Raw genomic sequence first — 21,021 nt, 5'->3', positions numbered from 1 at the left:
GAAGATATCTAAGTCTTTAGATTTTAGAGCTGACATTTTAAACTGCCCACCATGGAAAAAAAGTGAACAAGGATGGATATTCTTTCCTTTCTTGTCTTAACTTAGGCATAAAACTGTAAACATGAACAATGGTGAACAAAGTTGGATGTTGAAGACTCTTTCTGTAATTTTGGTCGCACGTGTCTTGCACGTGGTATCATTTTGTCCTCTGCTTGCCAAGGATGCTCGTTCTCTGCTGTGCAACAGTGGAAGTCTGTTTCTGCCACTTGCACATGTTTTGAGTGCGTGAACTCTAGCGTTTACACGGAAAAAGGAAGTATATGTATTTAGACAGAAACTAAACAATCTGAAAACAATTTCTATAAAATGCTCACAGGTGCCTACGGTCTACCAGGTGCATTGTACGAGTATCTATTATCTATTTACATTATCTAATTAAATTATGTTTATATAGAATTTTTTTCCCTCAAGATGTTGGAGGGGGCGGTGCCCCAGCACCCCGTATTAACAAGCTGCCACTTTTAAACAGAGCTTTGACTCCCTGTCAGCCTTGCTACAGTGCTGAAGAGGAACCTGGGATTGTTCATATTGTCTTCAATCTATGTTGAATAATAGGAGATTTTGGCACTTGGGAGGGCTTTCGTGTAACTTATCATGCTATCTTTCCAGGCTAGGCAAAAATCATCTTGATTGGTGGAACACCACTTCTTTTTCAAATTCCGTGATGTCTGTTTTAAAGCATTTGTTTGTAAATTATACCATGGAGCTAACCTCTGATTTACTACCTTCTTTTTCAAAGGGGCGACAGTGTCAAGGGTTGTTCGCAATGAGGCAGTTGTACTATGAAGAAAGTCATCAACTAGCGGAGTGAAGTTTTGATTACTTTCCTGTATTTTACTGACACGTAGCTGTAAATATCAGAGGAATACTTTCCCTAAATTTGTTTACAGTATTATATGATAAACACTGGCTATAATAGAATTTTTGTCTAAAACGGGTGGAGTTAATAATTGTAAATTGAATGAAAAAATGGTCAGACAGAAGGAGGTTTTGGAGAAACATAAAATGTTCAAGTGCAATGCCATATGTCAGAATAAGGGTGAAACAGTGAATGGTTTTATTAACATGTTGAATAAAACCAATTGAGCCTATTAATGAATAAAATGCAGAACCAAGGCTGTAATTAGCAACACAAACATGAATGTTGACATCACCTACCATAATTATTTTATCTGTGCTGAGAACTACCTCAGGTGAAATGTCTAATTTAGCAAAAAATTCTGAGGAAGCGGCAGGTGGACGATATGTAATAACTAGATCAACTAGTTTTTGTGATTTCAAGCTTGGATTTTGGAGGCAAAGGATAGGGCTTTCAAATGAGCTAAACTACCTTTAGGTTGATGGTTGATAGATAAATCTGATTTAAAGATGGCTGCGAACCCTCTACCTTAACCTGTGCTTCGGGGAATATAATAGTATGGGTGGGGGGTGGGGGTGGGGACCAGGTAGCCCACATTGTTTTCTGGACACCACCACGACAGCCAGCGGTGAAATGACGACTTGTGGCTGTACATGTCATCACTTTTGTGACCTCTGACTGATTCAGTCCTATGTCGTTACTACAGCTATATCAGTTGACGAATCCTCACTTCCATCCTGGCAAATAAACTACATTTATTACAAGTACCGGTATAAATATTGCTGGAACCTAGCCTCAGTGGGTAAGATAGTCAATACACAAACACCAGAGATACTGGAAGTAAGAACTCTCTGCAGCACGTCAACTTTCTTTTATGTTTACACAAGTATTAAGTACAAAAAACCTTGGTGATCATTGGACTTAGTACAAATGCACACACACTTTTAAGTGTTTGCTTCTGATCAGATTTCTATAATTTGTTATTCATATAGGGGGCAGTTTGTCTCATGAAACAGGTTGAGTTCTGGGATCCATCAATATGTTAGTACCCAAATTTGTTCGTACCCTGTGAACAAATTTAGAACTTCCTTAGACCATGCGTACACACAAATGATGAAGGCCAGAAGGTCCTGGAAAATTTAAACACACCCTCTTTTGACTAAATGCATAGTATATTAAAACTCCATTTATTTAAATAAAAATAGTAGATAGACAGAAAAAACTTAATTTACTAATTCATTTACCCAATGTATTAAAAAACTATGAAATTTACGTCCTTTCATCCTCATCATCTCTCTAAAAACCTGCTGACTTCATATTTATGTTTCTGGATAAACGGGGCGTCGCTTCTTCTGAAACAATGAAGTTAAAACACTGCGTTAAGTCGTAATCTGTGGGAGGAACTCTTTTGTCTGCAGGAGTGTGTATGTGTTCGTCTCTGTCCCTCTTCACACGCAAACTGATAATCACATGTATTCAGTTATTCATCGATGATGTCGGATCATGACTCCGGGTCGTTCCGGTCCCTTTAACCCTGATGTCCTGACTGTGCGCGTCACGTTACGTATCGTGTTGTGTAGCAGGTTTAAACATGTGTCTCATAAACTCTAGAGAGAATCAAACAAACACAAAGTAAATGTCAGTCCTGTACGTGTCCTAATAACTTGTGATCAGTGTTTATTGTTAAAGTGTAAAGTGAGCGCAGGTCAGAGGGGGAGTGATGAGGGAACAGACTCCGACAGAGACTCAGACACAGGACGACTGGACCTTTGACGAGTGTCTGATCCTGAAGCAGTGGTACTATAATTATTCAGATGGAGTCCACGTCGTGATGCATCTTAGAGAAATGTCCACAGCTCTAGTGCTCAGCAGTGTACAGCATTCAGCGCCTCAGTAATTGCAGCCCAAGCTTCATTCTTTTTAAACATCGTCACTCCGGAAGACACGCTACAGAAAAGTGTGTGTTTTGTGTCTTCCACCTCCGACGCCTTCAATTTCTGCTGTTGTGAGATTCTTGTGTTTTTTACCTTTTGGGACCATCTCTTATAACTTCAACTGTTCAGCACACCGCTCTCTTCGTGACAAACAGACGTCCTTATATGGAGAAATAGAGGAGTGGCAGTATGCTAATTGCAGAGAGCAGCTACGCACCTGTCAATTTAGAATGATTCTGATTCACAAACATACGCATGATGGTTAGAACAAAATTGACTGGTGTGCACGTGTCATGAATCCAGCGGCGATTTTGCGCACACACTTATTTTCTGCGGAGAGTAAGAACATTTCTGCGCACATGTTAGTAAATGAGGCCCAATGAGCTTCATACTCTAACCAGAAGGTCGGTGGTCCAATCCCAGTCTTCCCCATTCCGAATGCCTAAGTGGGCAAGATACTTTGTCACCACAAATTGCCCCTTCTCACTTTTTCTTTAGATTGTGGTTTATTTATTGTCAGCTGTCAAATCTTTAAGATTTTTTGCACCAAAACACTTAACATTATAAACTTTATCTTTGTCCCTGTATGTATTAGGGGTGCAGAACAGTGATGCAGCCTGGTACCAGAGTCTGACTGGTCCACTCAGTGATGACCAGAAGAAACAGCTGCAGGAGATATACAGCATCTCACAGCAGCGTAGGAGCACTGCCACAAAGGGCCAATGGTGAGTGGAAATACACAAGAAGGAGGAGGAAAGGATTTAGTTTGGAACAGAGGGAAAGGGATCTGACAGATATTTCTTAACTAGAACCCTGGCCTGACGGGTTGAGAGTAAAATATGTATTTTCCCAAAGCTATTCCTTCAGTTTTTTCAGACACTTTTTAATGTTTTCAGTTGATAAGACGGGTAAGATGTCTATATAAATTACCTTACAGTAAACACAACGATTTAAAAAGATTTGATTTGGATGTTTTTTATCCACAGGTGGTGAGCACTTTGTCAGATCATGCAGAGCTATTTCTGACAACTCACTTTGTTTCCTCCCATCTTTTGTCCCTTTTGGAGTTCTGTATTAGACATTTAGAATGACTACCAGTAACAGAGTGAGTAGAGAAGTATTACAAAATATACTGTATTGTATCTTGATGTGTTTTCAGAGTGCTGATGAGACAGATGAACTGCAGAATCAGTGAAGGGGGCCGAAGAAAGAGAGCAGCTGGTCTGACCTAACTTGAATTTAATTTCAGTCTTTTCTGAATGATATCAGTCCAGATAAGATCATACCTTAATGGATCCCACCAAAACCAGGTTCCAGATGGCAATCAGAATTGGATGAATACCAGGGGTTGGATTGGCATTATAGCAGTTTGAGTCCTAGTGCACTGTATAGAACCACATCCACTACTGGAATATTTCAATGACTAGAACAGGACTGCTATCCTGCGTGTGTGTGCGTGTGTGCACGCAGATTTCAGTGAAAGATTTGCATTATAATTATAAATGTCTTTGACCAGCATTTATGTTCTTGAACAGTGCAGTCCTTTGATCCAAGTAATTTGTGTGTGCGTGTGTGGGTCCGAGAAACTGTAAAAAATAAAACCTCAACATGTGCATTTGTATGTACTGTAAGCACTTGTTTCAATCTCTCTGTATCTGAAAACTTTTTATCATCTCATGAGGTGAGGGCCTATCCAGAAAAAAAAGAGCCTGATTTCTGTCGGGGGGGGCCTTGTGTACAGATTGCAGACAATTGAGAAGAATGAGGTCCAAGACTTGTGGCCACCAACTATGACCACAGACAAATTAAATGTAAAATGGGAGGGATGTCTAGGAAGAAGCAGTTTTTAGTTTTTCTTTTCGACCCTGGTTTTTGTTTTGTAACACTTTTCAGAGCTAATTTAAGAAACAAAAGAATAATGTATCATTTCCTGTGTTATTCTTGTTATTCCATCCTTCTTTTCCTACCTTAATTAAATATCTTTGATGTTTCCCCAAGAAGCATTGTGTCTAAATACAGTCTCACAAAGCCACTAATATGGCTGTTCAAATAAGTCTTGTTTGATAAAAAATAAACACAAAGAACAGCTGAGCCTGATGTCATTGTTATTAGTCTTGCAGGGAAACATAAAAACTACAACTATTCACTATTTGTCATGAACATTTTTATAGACAAAGAATATATTAAGTATTTTTAGCAACAATGTTATTATTGCTAGCTGTAGATTGCTACATTTCAGAGACTCAAGCTGTTTGTTTACTGGGTTGCAATTGCAGCTGATATATTGCAGAGCAAATGTCTGTTTTTGCTGGTCTGATATTGAACCACTTTTGTTAATGTACAGCTCTTTAAAAATCTGAAACATAATAAATTTGTTTTTTGTCCATCTCTCAGTTCAAGCAGTGGTCAATAATAATTGGCTGGACCATAAACTTTATCTAAAAATTTACGACGTTCCTCCACTTCCGCCCAGTATAAAGAAATAAAGCCACAATATCACATATACGATGGCCGCCATCTTGCACATCTGGAGCTACACAATAGCAGTCGGAAAATTTAAACTTGGAAAACTATATATATGGTCTATGGGCTGCACCCACAAAGGACAATGCCGCTTGGGTCAAAGGTCAACAAATAAGAACATTAAGCATGCCCCCAAACCATGTAGAGCCATCACCATGTATCATACGCAAACAGATACAGTACTTTGGAGGTGCCTTAAGGCCTGATGACATTTTGGCTAATCTATGTTAACAGCTATTTGCAAATGAATGCAGATAAATTGAAAAGCCGACAGTCAATGCCTTTCAGCCAATGTGTGCCATAAAATCTTGTCCCTCACCTTCAAATTCAGCATATTCAAATGCAGAATCTGTTTATTGAGATGAACTGACATGCAACCGCTAATGCAGGGTATTCAATCCAGAGGTCCAGAGAGAGAAAATTTCATCAATTAAAGGTCCAAAATGCTTAACTAGCGTTATGATTCAGTGTAATGTATAGACCTATTGAAATATTAGATGTAGACAATGTCTGTGTCTAGGCAACCGTAGTCAACTGCCAAATCAAAGGAAGAATAATTTAATAATATTTTTACAATATTTGTTGTCAGTCAACAGGAGGATTTATTAAGTAATCTCGTAAAAAAGATGTCGGATTTCTCTTTTTGAGTTAGCTCTCCAAGGCTAGCAAGCTAGCAGTGTTGTATAAAGTTCTTGAAAGCCATACTTGAGTAAAAGTACAGATATCTTACCTGAAAGTGACTCCGGTAAAAGTTAAAGTCACCTATAAGAAAATGACTTGAGTCAAAGTCTTAAAGTAGCTCATATTAAATTTACTTAAGTATCAAAAGTATCTGGTGTTGAAATGTACTTAAGTATCAAAAGTAAAAGTACAAGTACCAAAATTAAAAATGCAAAGTGCTTTTTATAGTCTATACAGACACAAAACAACCCAAATTTGTTCTCTTCAGGCTTTATTTCAGCTGACTGAAAAATTATAACAAAAATATAAATATTCTGTATAATTTTACAAATTGTTAAGCCCAGATGCTGAGGTTCAAATAGCAATGGACTAGTGCATCTGAACTTCTAGGGACAACAAAGAACCAACACAACAGCATAAACAAGTGCATCTTGTGTCTGCCTAAGAACACTAATAGACCACAGTATAACCACTAAAGAATTCTGTAAATATCACTAAACATGGACCTTTCACTTTCTAATCAGTAGCAGGAATGATACACAATGCCCCTTATGATAACTCAGCAAAAGGAAACAGGTTCTAGGCACACAAAATATGATAGTTTTCCTCTTTTGTTAACAACCTGGACAGTGCTAGTACAGAGAAGAAAAAATCAGTTTTGCTGCAGGCCAAATTTCAGACAGAATAATAAAGACTGAACTGAACCGAGCTCCTGCATGAGCATCTGGATAAGTCTAAAGGGAATAAATGGATGGGGAATGTGCTCGCGTTGATTAAGTCCCTGCCCTTTGTACACACATCGCTACTACCCATTGGATGGTTTAGTGAGGTCCTCGGATCGGCCCTGCCAGAGTTGGTCACGGCCCTGGCGGAGCGCCGAGAAGACGATCAAAATTTCAAACTATCTAGAGGAAGTAAAACTCTTAACAAAGTTTCTGAAGGTGGGATCATTACCGGTACAGCCTGCTCGACCCCGGTCGACCAAGGCAGCCCGACCAACCTCCGGACGCTTAGGGTCTCGCGCTGCCTCCCCGACGGCAAACACGCCGCCGGGCCTGTGCATCTCCCGAGGCAGGGGGCACGCGAGTGAGCGAGAGAGAGGTGAGCCGTGCGTAAAGGCACGCGTTGCGCCAACCTCCGCTGCTCAAGTAACAAGCCAGTTTTGACAATATAAGAAGTAGAAAGTAAAGAAATTTGCATTCAAATGTATCGAGTAAAAGTAAAAAGTCGTCAGGAAAATAAATACTCAAGTAAAGTACAGATATGTGAAAAATCTACTTAAGTACAGTAACGAAGTATTTGTACTTCGTTACTTCCCACCTCTGCAAGCTAGTCTATTAGCGATGGCTGCTCTCTTTTGCTCTTTGTGTCAGATGTTTGGTTTTTACTCTGCCTCCTTTTAAAGGTTCACAGTATAGCCTAGGGTTTACATTGCAAAAAACTGAATGCCCTTCCCAAGCGTACAGAGAACTCCCTGCATCAAAATGTCGATGGCCACATTCTCTCAAGTGATGAGGTATCTTTAGACTGATATATTTAGAATGTTAGTCTGTAAACTGCCCAGCTAGCAAAGTTCTATCGGCCCACATGTGGCCTAAATCATGCGTGGTGAAATGCATAGTCTCGTCCAGCCGAGTCGGCCGAGTGCAGACTGATATTTCTGGCATAAGTCCGGCTGGCACATGCACACACAGACATCGAAGGGGGCTTGGGCCCCTGCCCTTTTTCTTCCTCGATAGAAAGTGCCCATTTAAAAAAAAAATAAATGAATATTATATTCCTGTTTGTGCACTGCCTCCCTGTTAAACAAATATATTGATTGAATAAAAAATTGAAATATCAGGTCGGGAGATTAGACGTCGAATTTCAATGCCCGCTCTACCCACCTTCCCTCCACATCTCCTGCACAGTGGTGAGCACACAGTCATCGGCAGTCACGTAAGACAGGCAGGCAGCACCTCCCACCTCTCAGCTCCTGTCCCAGTTGGGGTGGTTTTTCTTTGCTTGTGTGGAGGTGAGTGGTGATGAACAAAGGACTAAGCTACCAGTGCCTCAGTTTACAGATAATTAGCCAAAAGACCAAAACAAATATAGCTAACTTGTGTCTTGCTAATGTACACACATGAGCTACTAACTAATGTAATGAGTTAGGGCATAAGGGCTAATGTACTGTACTTAAGGGGAGACACTACAGGTGAATACAGTAAAATTTGTATCTAATGTCATCACAATCGCCACCTTGATATGCAAATTTGGCATTAATTAATTAAAATGCGCAAATTTCTATACATTAGCCATGGCACTGCAGGTGAATAGGATAAAAAACCGCCAAGGTTGAAATTGGTCAGATTTGCCAGTCACCGAACTAAAGAGGACATAATAAAGACGGCCTGGCAAAAGCAGGGTTTTGTTTTCCAGGAGAAAAGACTAAACTTAGACTGTGATTTTGCCCCAGACATTCTCAAAAAATGCAAAGAATATGCAGAGGCAAACAGGGTTCTGAGGGAGAAAAAGATACAATTTCAGACACCTTTTCCTGCCAAACAGTGTATTTTATCAGGATGAGACCCGTATCTACCTCGCAGCAGAGGAGGCAACTAAAGATATGGTAACAAGAGGTTTACCTCTAAATTTGTTCATGTCACGGCTCAGGCCGTTCCTCTAGTGTTTACCCTTTTCTTTCTGCTCCCCTCCTATTCACCCTCTCCCCTGTGTGTGTGTGTGTGTGTGTGTGTGAGTGTGTGTGAGTGCGGCAGTCCTGGCACATGGCGCAAGTCCCACACCTGGTCGCAATCACCTCATCAGCTGCCCTACAAGAACCCAGGTCTTCTCTCCACTCATCGCCAGATGGTTCCGTCACTTCAGTGGTACACACTCTCGGCGATCTAAGGACAACTTCTAGTGGAAATTATTTTGTGGGCTTCTAGTGAATCCTCCTAATGCTTGTTTCTCTTTTTGCCTCAGGATCGCCAGAGCCACAAGCCTGCCTTATTTTCAGCTCACTGGATCACAGGCTCAGTCTCAGCCGGCACCCAGCTTGTTACCTGCCGGCCTCGGCGCTTCATTAAAGAGATTCTTTGTTCACTCACAAACCCATTCCTAACCCTGGGCGGAGAGGATCAAGGTCATAGCTTGGGGCTCATCTCCCCGGAGGAAAGAGTCTGATAAAGTCGGGCCACGTTCAGGATACAAGGAGAAGCTGGATGTTTTGAGGAGACTCTAAACGACTTTGCCCGACCAGCAGAAGTAAAATCATGCTTTTCTGTGTGCATTACCCGGGCTAGCTCTTGACTATGAAAGATGTTGGGACTGAATTTCCCGATGGTGAGTTCAAGTGTTTGTGTACTATGTTCTTTGAAACAATCAAACTTCTTTCACATGTAAGAGCGTATGAGCTGTCTGCTATCTCTCCTTCAATTCGGACTCCTAGCTAAGCGTTTTAGAAACTGTTTTTAACATGTGAAAATTAGGCTGTAACTATCATGTTTTGCCGTTCATATCTTCCCATGGAGGGCTCTGTAGTGGCAGAGGAATGTTATCCCTCAGAGCCATCGTGACATCACAGCCCATGTAGGGTCATAAATAGGACCCTAGTTCATAGACTACTTTTTATGTTTTTCTTCTCAATATTATGTTCCGAGTTCTGAATCCGTTTGGTTTTCTTTATGTGTCTGTTTGGCGGGATGGGAAGGGTCAGCTTAGAGACAGGGCAGAAGGCATCAACAAAAAAAAATGACATAAGGTCTAATTAAGGTGGTATCACACGATGTGAATGTCATTCTCAACCCCATTTAGAGGAGTAAAGTCTTGAGCAAAATGAAAAGAAAGAAGGATTGGGGATGTTTTTCTCCAGGAGACTCACCTCTCAGAACCAGCCCATGTGAAACCTAAAACAAAGTTTTCTCAGCCTCATATAAATCTGGACCTAGAAGAGGGCTAACAATTATGATAGCAGGAAGGTACTATTTAGAAGTTGTACAGTTTGAAACCAAAGATAGGGAGGGGAGATACATTATGGTGGAGGGGATAGAAGACACATTTCTGAATGTCTATGTGCCACCTGTAGCAAATTGGTCCAAAGTTGGATTCTTCACAGGGGGTCAACTCACAAAGCAACTCTATAGAAAAATAAACCGTATAATCCAAAACTCAGGTATAATTGATGTGTGGAGAGAATTTCACCCCTCATTAAAAGACGTTCCTTTTTTCTGCTCCGCATTCTACTTATTTTCAAATTTATTATTTCGTGATGTTCCACAAGGATGTACATGTGGTTAAGTCATGCAATATAGATGTAACAATAGTATTGTTATATGGTGTTTTTTTCCACACGGACCGTTTAGAGCAGCGGTCACCAGCCTTTTCGAGCCCAAGATCACTTTTTAATTCCAAACTTAAGCCGAGATCTACCATTACATTTCATTTAGATGACACTTTTATCCAAAGCGACTTACAATAAGTGCATTCAACCATGAGGGTACAAACCCAGAACAACAAGAATCAAGAAAGAACAATTTCTTCAAGAAAGCCAAACTACAAAGTGCTATAAGTAAGTGACATTTAGGAGCCAGGACAGCAAACAGTCGTGATTTTGTTTATATCTTCCAAAAAACCCACTTAGGAGGGTCATACTTATTATTTTTTGCAATTTCTGTTAAAGGCTGAATGTACAAGAAATAAATATACACAAAGAAGGGCAGTTGTGCAAATTTTCAACGCAATATTGTGCATTGAATTTTTATTCAATGCACAATATTCAAATTAATATCAATTAATATTTACAATGCAAAATATGTAGCTTCTCAGTTCCACAACATGTTCTGCAGAGGAGCTGCTACTGCAGCACAATGTTTTTACATATAGGCTTTGATTTGAATATGGCCGTGAATATGATTATTGCCCTGAATGAAAGAAGTCCCTTGTACTCAAATAAATACCAGTACTACACAGTATGAAGCCGTGCATCTTCCGCTCTTGCAAATATTTCACAATAATAACCCCTTTTTAAACAAGGGAATGGATTACATCAACGGAAACGCTCGAGTGCTTTTATTTTGAAAAGGCATACAGAAAGTGTTGCAACCATTTGTTTGTGACATAAATTCATCAGATAAACATTAAAAATCAGTTGAAAGATCATTTTTTATTTAGTTTATTCTGCTGTGAACCACAATGTTAATCTCTCTATGACACAAACGTATTTACATCACTTCCCGAACCCGTTTCAAAGTAAAAGCACTCCAGCGTTTCACCTTCTGAACGGACAGGTACAGGGTGTGTTGATGTGGTAGGGTTGTAAGTTTGAGAGAGTGGGAGAAAATAACGCCGGGTTTACACTGGACGCGGAAGCGCCGCGCCGCACAATGCCAAGAAAAGCCGGGCGCCTCCTTTCTGCCCCCATGTTACTCAATTGTGCTGTTCACATTGTGCGCCCTGCACCGATGGTTTCGGCGTCAAGTCTATTTTTTTCCGCTCGCCGCGAGCGTATTGCGCCAGGACACACTGAAAAATGATTTTAAATGATATAAATGACATATTTTATATGATATAAATGATCAAATATGCATCCCATACTTTGGATTCCCCTTCTGTTGTCCTGGAGTTTCAATTTCCCAGATTTTTCCCCTCACATTATTAAATTTCCCCATCTGCCCATCCACTACAAGCACACAAGCAGACAGACAAAGAGAGAAAGAGAGGGGTGGGGTGGGGGGGCTATGAAGACCATCATCATTTACCCCCGAACCCCGACATTGAACGGGTACAACAACAAGCGGAGAAAGCAGAATCGCGGGCTGACCGGCGCGGAGAAATGCGTGTCCGGTGTGAACAGCCAGGCGGCTGCGTGCTTGAGAATGGCGCGGCGCTTCCGCGTCCGGTGTGAACCCGGCGTAAGAGATGAAGAAGTGGTCAGAGACATGAAGTTGGGTTACAGTGAGGTTAGATGTAGATCAGTTTCTGGTGAAAATATAGTCAAGCTTTGTGAGTAGGAGGGGAAAAACTCCATTTGGGGGAGATGAGTAAACCTGTACCACCACCCCTACCAGTGGGTCTGGGTGTGTGGGTGAAAGAGAAGGCAGAGGAGAGAGCAACTGGGGTGGATGTCAATCAATCAATCAATCAAATTGTATTTGTATCGTCCATATTCACAAATCACAATTTGTCTCATAGGTCTTTAACAAGGTGGGACATCCTCTGCCCTTAACCCTCAACATGAGTAAGAAAAAACTACTAAAACCTTTTAACAGGGTAAAAAGAAGGTAGAAACCTCAGAGAGAGCCACATGTGAGGGATCCCTCTCCCAGGACGGACAGAAGTGCAATAGATGTCAAGTGTAAAGGAGAACATCAGTTGCATTGATTAGAATAAACACTTTGTAGCATAACTGAAGGTCAATGAATTGATGGATTATTGTCAGTAATGGCCGAGTATCTGAGGAGAAATATTATATATCAAGCAGTCTTGTTGTAATCATAGTCTATGGTCAGCAGCCACCACGATCATGATCCACCATCAAGATTGGATGCCACTATAGTCCACAGTCATTGTCCACTGCCGCCATCAGGATCCACCATCAGCTGCCACCTCGGTCGTGGTCCACCACCATTATCAGATGCCAGCACGATACAGAATCCGCCATTATGATCACGATCTCTGATACGCGATCCACAGATCATAATCCACAATGTGGCCGCAACCGCGGCCCTGGATCTGCGGACGATAAGGCAAAGGGACTCCGGGGAAGAAGTCAAGTCAGTAACATGTATTGATGAGATATTAATTTATTTGATGTGATAAGGATTGAGAAGAGGAAGGAGAAGCTGGGAAGAGAATCTCCGTGTGTAATGTGTCCCCCGACATTGTAGACCTATATAGCAGCATAACTAAGAGCAGGTCCAAGACAAGCCTGGACCAGCTCTAACTATAAGCTTTATCGTAGAGGAAGGTTTTAAGCCTACTCTTAAATGTACAGATGGTGTCTGCCTCCCGAACTGAAAGTGGGAGATGATTCCATAGGAGAGGAGCTTGATAGCTGAAAGCTCTGGCTCCTACTCTACTTTTAGAGACTTTAGGGACGACAAGTAAGCCTGAATTCTGGGAGCGCCGTGCTCTAGTGGGTTGATAAGGTACTAACAGCTCTTTAAGATATAATGGTGCCATATTATTAAGGGTGTCACAGCCCGGCTCAAGGATTGTGACAAGGAGGGAGATGACACAAGTGGACTGTTGCTCTTTCAGGTTTTTATTAACGAATTAAATTATACTCAACAACACAACGTGTGTCCACGAACAAAAACAGAACAGGATGCTTCAGTCAGGAAGATCCAACCTCGTCCCGCCAAGAGCGCAAGACCCAGAGATGAACGTGGCAAGGCCTTTTAACGGGCACAGCACACCTGGCCGAGGTGTGCCCTGATTAATACTGACGTCACCCCCACCTACAGCTCAGGGGAAAAGAGAACAGGGACACCTAGTGTCCAGGCGAGGGTGGAAGGGGTTGTCACCCCCCATAAGAGAGGGGTTCACATACATACACATAACATACCAATGTTTTTTTGGTAATACCAACCATTGTACCAACAATACCATCAGGGTATATCGTTTCTCAAATAGCTCAAATTAATATTACAAACTAATTTACTTAACAATTTGACTCTATTTTGTAGTTTACAATACTCACCTCTATAGTCCACTCACTCTGCTCCCTGCCACCCAGCAACTCCCGACGTCTGGAGAAGCACTTTTAAGCGAGGCAGAGGAGACAAATAGTTGACTGAGAAGACAACTGTAAAATACTCAAGAGCAAGGCGCTCGAGACAATGCATCCGCCACAATGTTCTCAGAGCCCTTGATGTGACGAATATCCAAACAGTAGGACTGCAGAAAAAGGAACCAACGCATCAATCTGCGATTAGGGCAAGGCAAGGAATGAAGAAAAGTAATGGGATTGTGGTCAATGTATATCAAAATGGGAACGCTAGAATCAACATAAACTTCAAAGTGTTGTAACGCCCAGATCAGAGCAAGACTTTCTTTTTCAATAACAGAATAATTGAGTTGGTATGAATTGAACTTTCTGGAGAAAAAAAACTCACAGGGCGCTCAACCCCATCACTGTCACCCTGAAACAACACAGCACCTGCATCTACGTCACTCGCATCCACCTGCAAGGCAAAAGGACGGTTCATGCAGGGTGCCATGAGAACAGGGGGTGAGCACAGAACTGTTCTGACACTATCGAAGGCTTGTTGGCAGGAACCTGACCATATATATTTGGCTCTAGCCTTCAACAGATCTGTTAAAGGAGCAACAACAGAAGAGAAGTTCCTGCAAAACTTCGGTAGTATCCCACCAAGCCCAAAAAACGCATGAGCTCCTTCTTGGTGGCCGGCACTGGATAGTTTTTAATTGCAAATACCTTTGCCTGAATAGGCCGCACTTGCCCTTGCCCTACCACTTTACCCAGATAGGTAACAGTGGCCTTGGCAAACTCACACTTTGCCAAGTTGACAGTTAGGTTGGCGTCACGCAAGCGGTCAAATAGCCTTTTAATTCGGCAGACATGATCTTCCCAGGTATCACTATAAATCACCACATCATCAAGATACACAGCACACCCCTCCAGCCCAGACACTACCATGTTCATAAGGCGCTGGAAAGTTGCCGGTGCATTCCTCAATCCAAAACTCATCACGGAATAGGAAAACAGTCCAATGGGGTAATAAAAGCAGAGATCTCTCTCCCTCTCTGGGACAGCGGTACTTGCCAATATCCTCTGAGCAGATCAAATTTGCTAACAAAATTAGCTGAACCAACCTGATCTACACAGTCTTCCATGCGTGGCAGTGGATAAGCATCAGGTTTTGTTATACCATTTACTTTACGGTAGTCAGTACAGAACCGAGGACTTTTATCTGATTTATCCACAAGCAAGCACGGAGACGCCCAGCTGGAAGCTGACGGTTCAGCAATGCGATTGTCTAGCATGTACACTATTTCTTTCTCCATTACCGTAGAGGAAGGTTTTAAGCCTACTCTTAAATGTACAGATGGTGTCTGCCTCCCGAACTGAAAGTGGGAGATGATTCCATAGGAGAGGAGCTTGATAGCTGAAAGCTCTGGCTCCTACTCTACTTTTAGAGACTTTAGGGACGACAAGCTGGAAGCTGACGGTTCAGCAATGCGATTGTCTAGCATGTACACTATTTCTTTCTCCATTACCGTACGTTTTTCCTGAGATATCCTGTAAAACCTCTGGCGGACTGGTTGTGCATCACCTACATCAATGTCATGCTCCAACAAGTGTGTACAAGTTGGAACATCATTAAACAAACATATATAGTTGTTGAGCAAAACAGACAACTCAGCAGACCGTTCACCGGACAAATGGCCAAATACTGAACCCAAATCACGTAGTGACTCTGAATTTTTCAACCGACCACGCAGCCGGCTTTCATCGGGTGGAACCACTCCATCTTCCTCCTGTACAGACATCTCAGCAGCAGGTGAGCGTCTACCAACAGTGTCTGTCATTAGCACAGGTTTCACAGTGTGTTGCGGCACACTCTCACAAAATGGCGACTCACGAGTATAATAAGGCTTTAAGAGATTTACATGGCAGAGCTGAGTTGACTTTCTACGTTTTGGCGTAGACAGCAGGTAATTCTGCTCAGACAACTTGCGCAAAACTGTAAAAGGGCCGTGGAATTTGGCTTGAAACGGTGAACACACTAGTGGCAACAAAGCCAGAACCTGGTCACCTGGACTGAAGTTGCGAGTCTTGGCCTTACGGTCATAAATATTTTTCATTTTCCTCTGAGCAGATGCTAAATTGTCCCTCGCTCTCTCCCCAGCAACATACAATCTATGCCGGAAACCATTCACATAATCAAGCAGATTAAGGGGTGGTTCAGATTGAACAATTTCATCATGCAGTAATGTTAAAGGTCCACGCACCGTGTGACCAAACACAAGCCGGTTTAGACTAAAACCTGTACTCTCCTGAAGTACCCCTCTGGCAGCCAACAACAACCAGGGTAAACCTTCCTCCCAATCCTGACTCAACTCTACACAATAGCTACGCAACAGAGATTTGAGTGTTTGATGAAACCTTTCCAACACCCCTTGACTCTGAGCGTGGTATGCTGAAGCCTGATTATGTTTTACACCCAGCTGTTTCAAAACCTGGGAAAAGAGAGTGGATGTAAAATTTGTGCCCTGGTCACTCTGGATCACCTTGGGGATCCCAAAAACAGAAATAAACTGTGTTAAAGCCTTAACCACGGATTTATAAGTAATGGAGCATAACGGATATGCCGCCGGATATCTCGTGCTCTGACACATTACTGTCAGCAAGTAATTACTTCCCGACTTTGAGCGTGGTAAGGGACCAACACAATCTATTATTAAATGCTCAAAAGGCTGAGAAATGGCAGGAATGGGGAAGAGAGGAGCCGGCTTAATGGTCTGGTTTGGTTTACCGGTCATTTGACAGGTGAGACAAGTTTTAATATAGCGAGATACATCCTTCTTCATGCCTGGCCAGAAAAAATATCTGAGGATGTATTCATAGGTTTTACGAACACCCAAGTGTCCCAACTGATCGTGTGAGGTCCTCAGTACCTCTTCGCGAAACTTCGACGGAACCACAACCTGAAAAACCGGATCACCGACACAGTTAAGCCCATGAGGAACCCATTTCCTCACCAACAACTGATCCTGACACAGATAACCAATAGCAGCACTCTTCACATCAGCATCTGATAGCACTTTTTCAAATAGCCCACTAAGTGAAGGATCAGCTTGCTGCTCAGTTGCCAGTACGGTGTGAGAAACTGATAACAAAGAGTCAGGCACGGACACAGAGCAGGTTCCAGTCCCCTCTGTCATGCTCTGTTCGACTTCAGGTTCTGCCTTCTCATGGCACCTAGCTCTAGTAACTGCACAGGCCGTGAACACATCCGGGAAACACTCTGCACTCTCATCCGACTCTGTAGTGACAGAAGGAGAGGATGTCACCACCGGAGATGGCAGACAGCTAGCCCACACACGGCTACCACACAGATCATTCCCCAGAATAATATCCACGCCTGGGATTGGCAATGCAGGGCGCACCCCCATGGCTACTTCCCTCTGTACCAAGCCACAGTCCAGTGCTAACTTGTGCACTGGAACAGGCAACACAGTCAAACCCATTCCCTGCATCAGAATGTAATCTCCAGTGTCAGTGTGCTGAGAAAACGGCAGCACAGAGCTCAGAATATATGAATCAAAAGCTCCAGTATCTCTCAGGATTTTCACTGGCACCTTTACATTACTGCCCACTAACGACACTTGACCATCAGACACAAAAGCAGAATAATCAGATTTAACTTGGGTATGCTCACCTGAAGGCTTCACCTGTTCACGTGGAGCATCAACACAGGAAGGAATAGCACAGTGAGAGTTAACACCCCTTGGACTTAGTGTTCTGACCGGAGCCGTCAGTGCAACGGGCCTCACATGTCCGCGACCAGAACCACCTTTAGCCCCTGATTTAATAGGACATTCGGCTTTCCAATGTCCTCTTCCTTTACAATAATTACACACTTTATTCGGATCAAACTGCAGCTGAGAGCGCGGGGACCTCTCTGGTTTATAAGTACGCGGGTTGCTTGCCTCTTGCCAGCGTTTACCCGCCGTGCGGAAATTACGCTCGTCCCCTCGGGAGCCAGTATCATCTGGAGCCCTGTACTCACTGTACCCGCGGTGCGTCAGTACTTACTCATCAGCCTCCGTCGCGGTTTTTACTTTACGCTCATTTAAATACATAGCTATCTGAGAGGGTACCGTATTTTTAAATTGCTCCAGAACGATTAAATTACACAAATCGCCATAACTGTCCACGCTCAGTGAATTACACCACCGATTGAAATGAGTGTTTAGGTCTCTGGCGAACTCCATGTGGGTCTGTTTACCTGATTTCTCCCATGATCTGAATCTCTGGCGATATGCTTCAGGCACCAGCTCGTATGCTTTTAACACCGCAGCTTTAACCATCTCATAGATCTTACTATCAGCAATACTCAGCGCGGAGTACGCCTCCTGAGCCTTACCTGATAACACGCACTGCAACATTGCTTCACTGGAGAAATTCACACAGTTGATCGGCTACAACCTTCTCAAGGATTTTAGACAGGAAGGGGATATCGGTCTGTAGCTGGCTACAACCTCCGGGTCCAGGGTGGGCGTTTTGAGAAGGTTTGATTAAGGCTAGCTTAAAGGACTGTGGTACATATCCTGATGATAAGGATAGATTGGTTGTATTCAATAAAGTACTATTTATTAAGGGCAGAATTTCATTTAAGCAACTTTGTAGGAATTGGATCTAAGATACATGTTGCGGGTTAAGACGATGAGATTATTGAGGTCAGCTGATCAAGGGTGATCAGAGAGAAGCTGTCTCAATAATTAGTAGGATTCTCAGCTGTTACTGCAATTTCTTTGATTGATGATCAATAGCATCAATTGAGGGAAGGAGATGGTAGATTTTATTTCTAATAGTTAGAAGTTTATCATTAAAGAAGTTCATAAAGATATTGCTATTCAGGGATGTGGAAATACTGGATTGAATGTAGCCGTGACTCTCTGTCAGCCTGGCTACAGTGCTGAAGAGAAACCTGGGGTTGTTTTTATTTTCTTCTATTAATGTGGAGTAGTAGGCAGCTCTTGCTTTGTGGAGGGCCTTCTTTTATACTTTAACACTATCTTTCCAGGATGTGATTTTAAACACAGTGTTTGGAGCACTAATTCCTTTCTAGTTTTCTTGACGCTTGTTTTAATTCACATGTGTTGGAATTATACCAGGGAGCTAATTTACTATGTTTCACATGCTTCTTTTTTAGAGGTGCTATGGAGTCTAATGTTAATCATAGTAGGTCTGCAGTGCTATCAACAAGATGGTCAATCTCAGTGGAACTAGGGTTTTTAAAGAATTATATTCAGGGTTGATACTGAGTTAAATGTATCTGGAAGTATTTCCTTAAATTTTTCTACAGCACTATCGGGAAGATATCGGAAAAAGGAGTTTTTCATTAATGGCATGTAGTCTGATTATATAATTATAATATAATTATGGTCTGATAGAATTGGATTATGTGGAAGTACTATTAGATGTTCAATATTGACACCATATGATAATACAAGGTCAAGTATGTGGTTACAACAATGCATGGGTTGGTGTACACACTGAATGAAACAAATTAAGTCTAATATTGAAATGAATACAACATTGTTATTATTATTATTATTATCAACATGAATATTAACGTCACCTCAGCTGTGCCAATCATCTGTCCCTGGTTCACCTGAAGGTGCTCTGGTGAGTTACCTCCACATACCCCTATTGCCAAACTCAGCCAGACGACCTTGATCCGTGGACAGGACCAGGAACAGGGGCTGGCGTCTGCATCACAGCTGACTGGGGAACAAACTGGTAAGGATCCTGATGATGATGCATTCTACGCATTAACCTTGCATCATAAGATAGTTCTGGGTCTACATGTTTGTTGTTAGTTTGTTCTCAGAGCCTTTGATGTGACGAATGACCAAGCAGTATGATTGCAGAAATAGTACCCAACGCATCAATCTGCGATTAGGGCAAGACAAAGAGTGAAGTAATATGATTGGATTGTGGTCCGTGTAAACAAAAATGGGAAAACTAGAGTCAATATAAACTTAGAAATGTTGCAATGCCCACACCAGAACAAGAGTTTATTTTTCATGACAGAAGAAATTTACCTGGTACGAATTAAACTTCCTGGAGAAAAAACTCACAGGTTGCTCAACACCATCACTGAAACAACACAGCACCTGCGTCACTCGCATCCACCTGCAAGCCAAAAGGAATCATTCATGCAGGGTGCCATGAGGACTGGAGGTGAGCAGAGAACTGTTTTGATATTATCGAAAGCTTGCTGGCAGGAAGCTGACCAGATATACCTGGCTCTACCCTTCAACAGATCCGTCAAGGGAGCAACAACAGAAGAATGGTTTGTGGTAGTACTCCCCCAAACTCAAAAAGCGCATGAGCTCCTTCTTGGTGGTGAGCACTGGATAGATCGCAATCGCAGTTACTTTTGCTTGAACAGGCCGCACTTGCCCTTGCCCGACAACCTTCCCTAGATAGGTAACAGTGGCCATGGCAAACTCACACTTTGCCAAGTTCACTGTTAGGTTGGTGTCACGCAAGATGCTGGTACATTTTTCAATCTCCAAAACTCGTCAGAATATGAATAAAGTCCAAATGGGGTAATGAAAGCGGTGATCTCTCTAGCTCTCTGGGACAGTGGTACTTGCCAATAATCTCTGAGCAGATCAAATTTGCTAACCAAACTAGCTAAACCTACCTGATCTACACAGTCTTCCATGCATGGCAGTGCATGAGAACCTGAGGCTGATGTCCACCACCTAAGCTGAAGGTATGTCATCTGATGAACTTTGAAGTAATAAACTTTTATTTTGATCATGTAGAAGTCTGTGAAGGAGTTAACCTGGCACATGTATGACTTTACATATCTGTGTATTTGTGTAAAACTTTCCTCTAGGTCACATGTGTCAAACTCAAGGCCCGCGGGCCACATCCAGCCCGTGAATGAATTATCTTTGGCCGCATGATAAAATCTATTTACTATTAGAGCTGGCCCGCCGGTATATCGCACACACCACCATAATACTACAAATCCCACAATGCACTGCCCGTGTGTCGGCACGTCAATCGCGGGCCCGCGAACGCGCCTCACAGTCTGTATTACATACCACTTGTGTCAACTTTCAACTATCCCTCTCCCCAAAAAATGGCTATACGAAAGGTGGAATTTGAAAACAGGAGTTTTCAAGACAGGTGGGAGGCACAGTATATGTTCGCGGATGTAAAGGGCAAAGCTGTGTGTCTTCTGTGCGGAGACAGTGTGGCTGTAATGAAAG

General features: G+C 42.3%; 1 protein-coding gene and 1 long non-coding RNA gene across 10 annotated transcripts in view; both read left to right on the top strand.

The window, feature by feature from the left end:
- ipo8 (importin 8) overlaps positions 1-5,239 on the top strand; it is a 94,020-nt gene extending 88,781 nt beyond the window's left edge. For 3 of the 9 annotated variants that reach the window (XM_035147959.2, XM_035147958.1, XM_035147955.1), the window contains 2 exons: positions 3,449-3,578; positions 3,840-3,999. In XM_035147959.2, the coding sequence (XP_035003850.1) occupies positions 3,449-3,578; positions 3,840-3,846 (137 nt within the window). In that variant the 3' untranslated portion in view covers positions 3,847-3,999. The other 6 variants (XM_035147961.2, XM_035147960.2, XM_035147963.1 and 3 more) reach the window with 4 other exon arrangements.
- A 1,115-nt stretch (positions 5,240-6,354) lies between these two features.
- LOC124851291 lies at positions 6,355-10,275 on the top strand. Its single transcript, XR_007032329.1, has 2 exons — positions 6,355-8,924; positions 9,022-10,275. It is a non-coding gene; the product is annotated as an uncharacterized LOC124851291 (long non-coding RNA).
- Positions 10,276-21,021: the final 10,746 nt, after the last annotated feature.

The sequence above is a fragment of the Hippoglossus stenolepis genome, chromosome 22 (assembly GCF_022539355.2).
Source record: "Hippoglossus stenolepis isolate QCI-W04-F060 chromosome 22, HSTE1.2, whole genome shotgun sequence".
NCBI lineage: Eukaryota > Metazoa > Chordata > Actinopteri > Pleuronectiformes > Pleuronectidae > Hippoglossus > Hippoglossus stenolepis.
The sequence above is the reverse complement of the archived record's forward strand: the minus strand, read 5'-3'. Positions and strand labels throughout refer to the sequence as shown.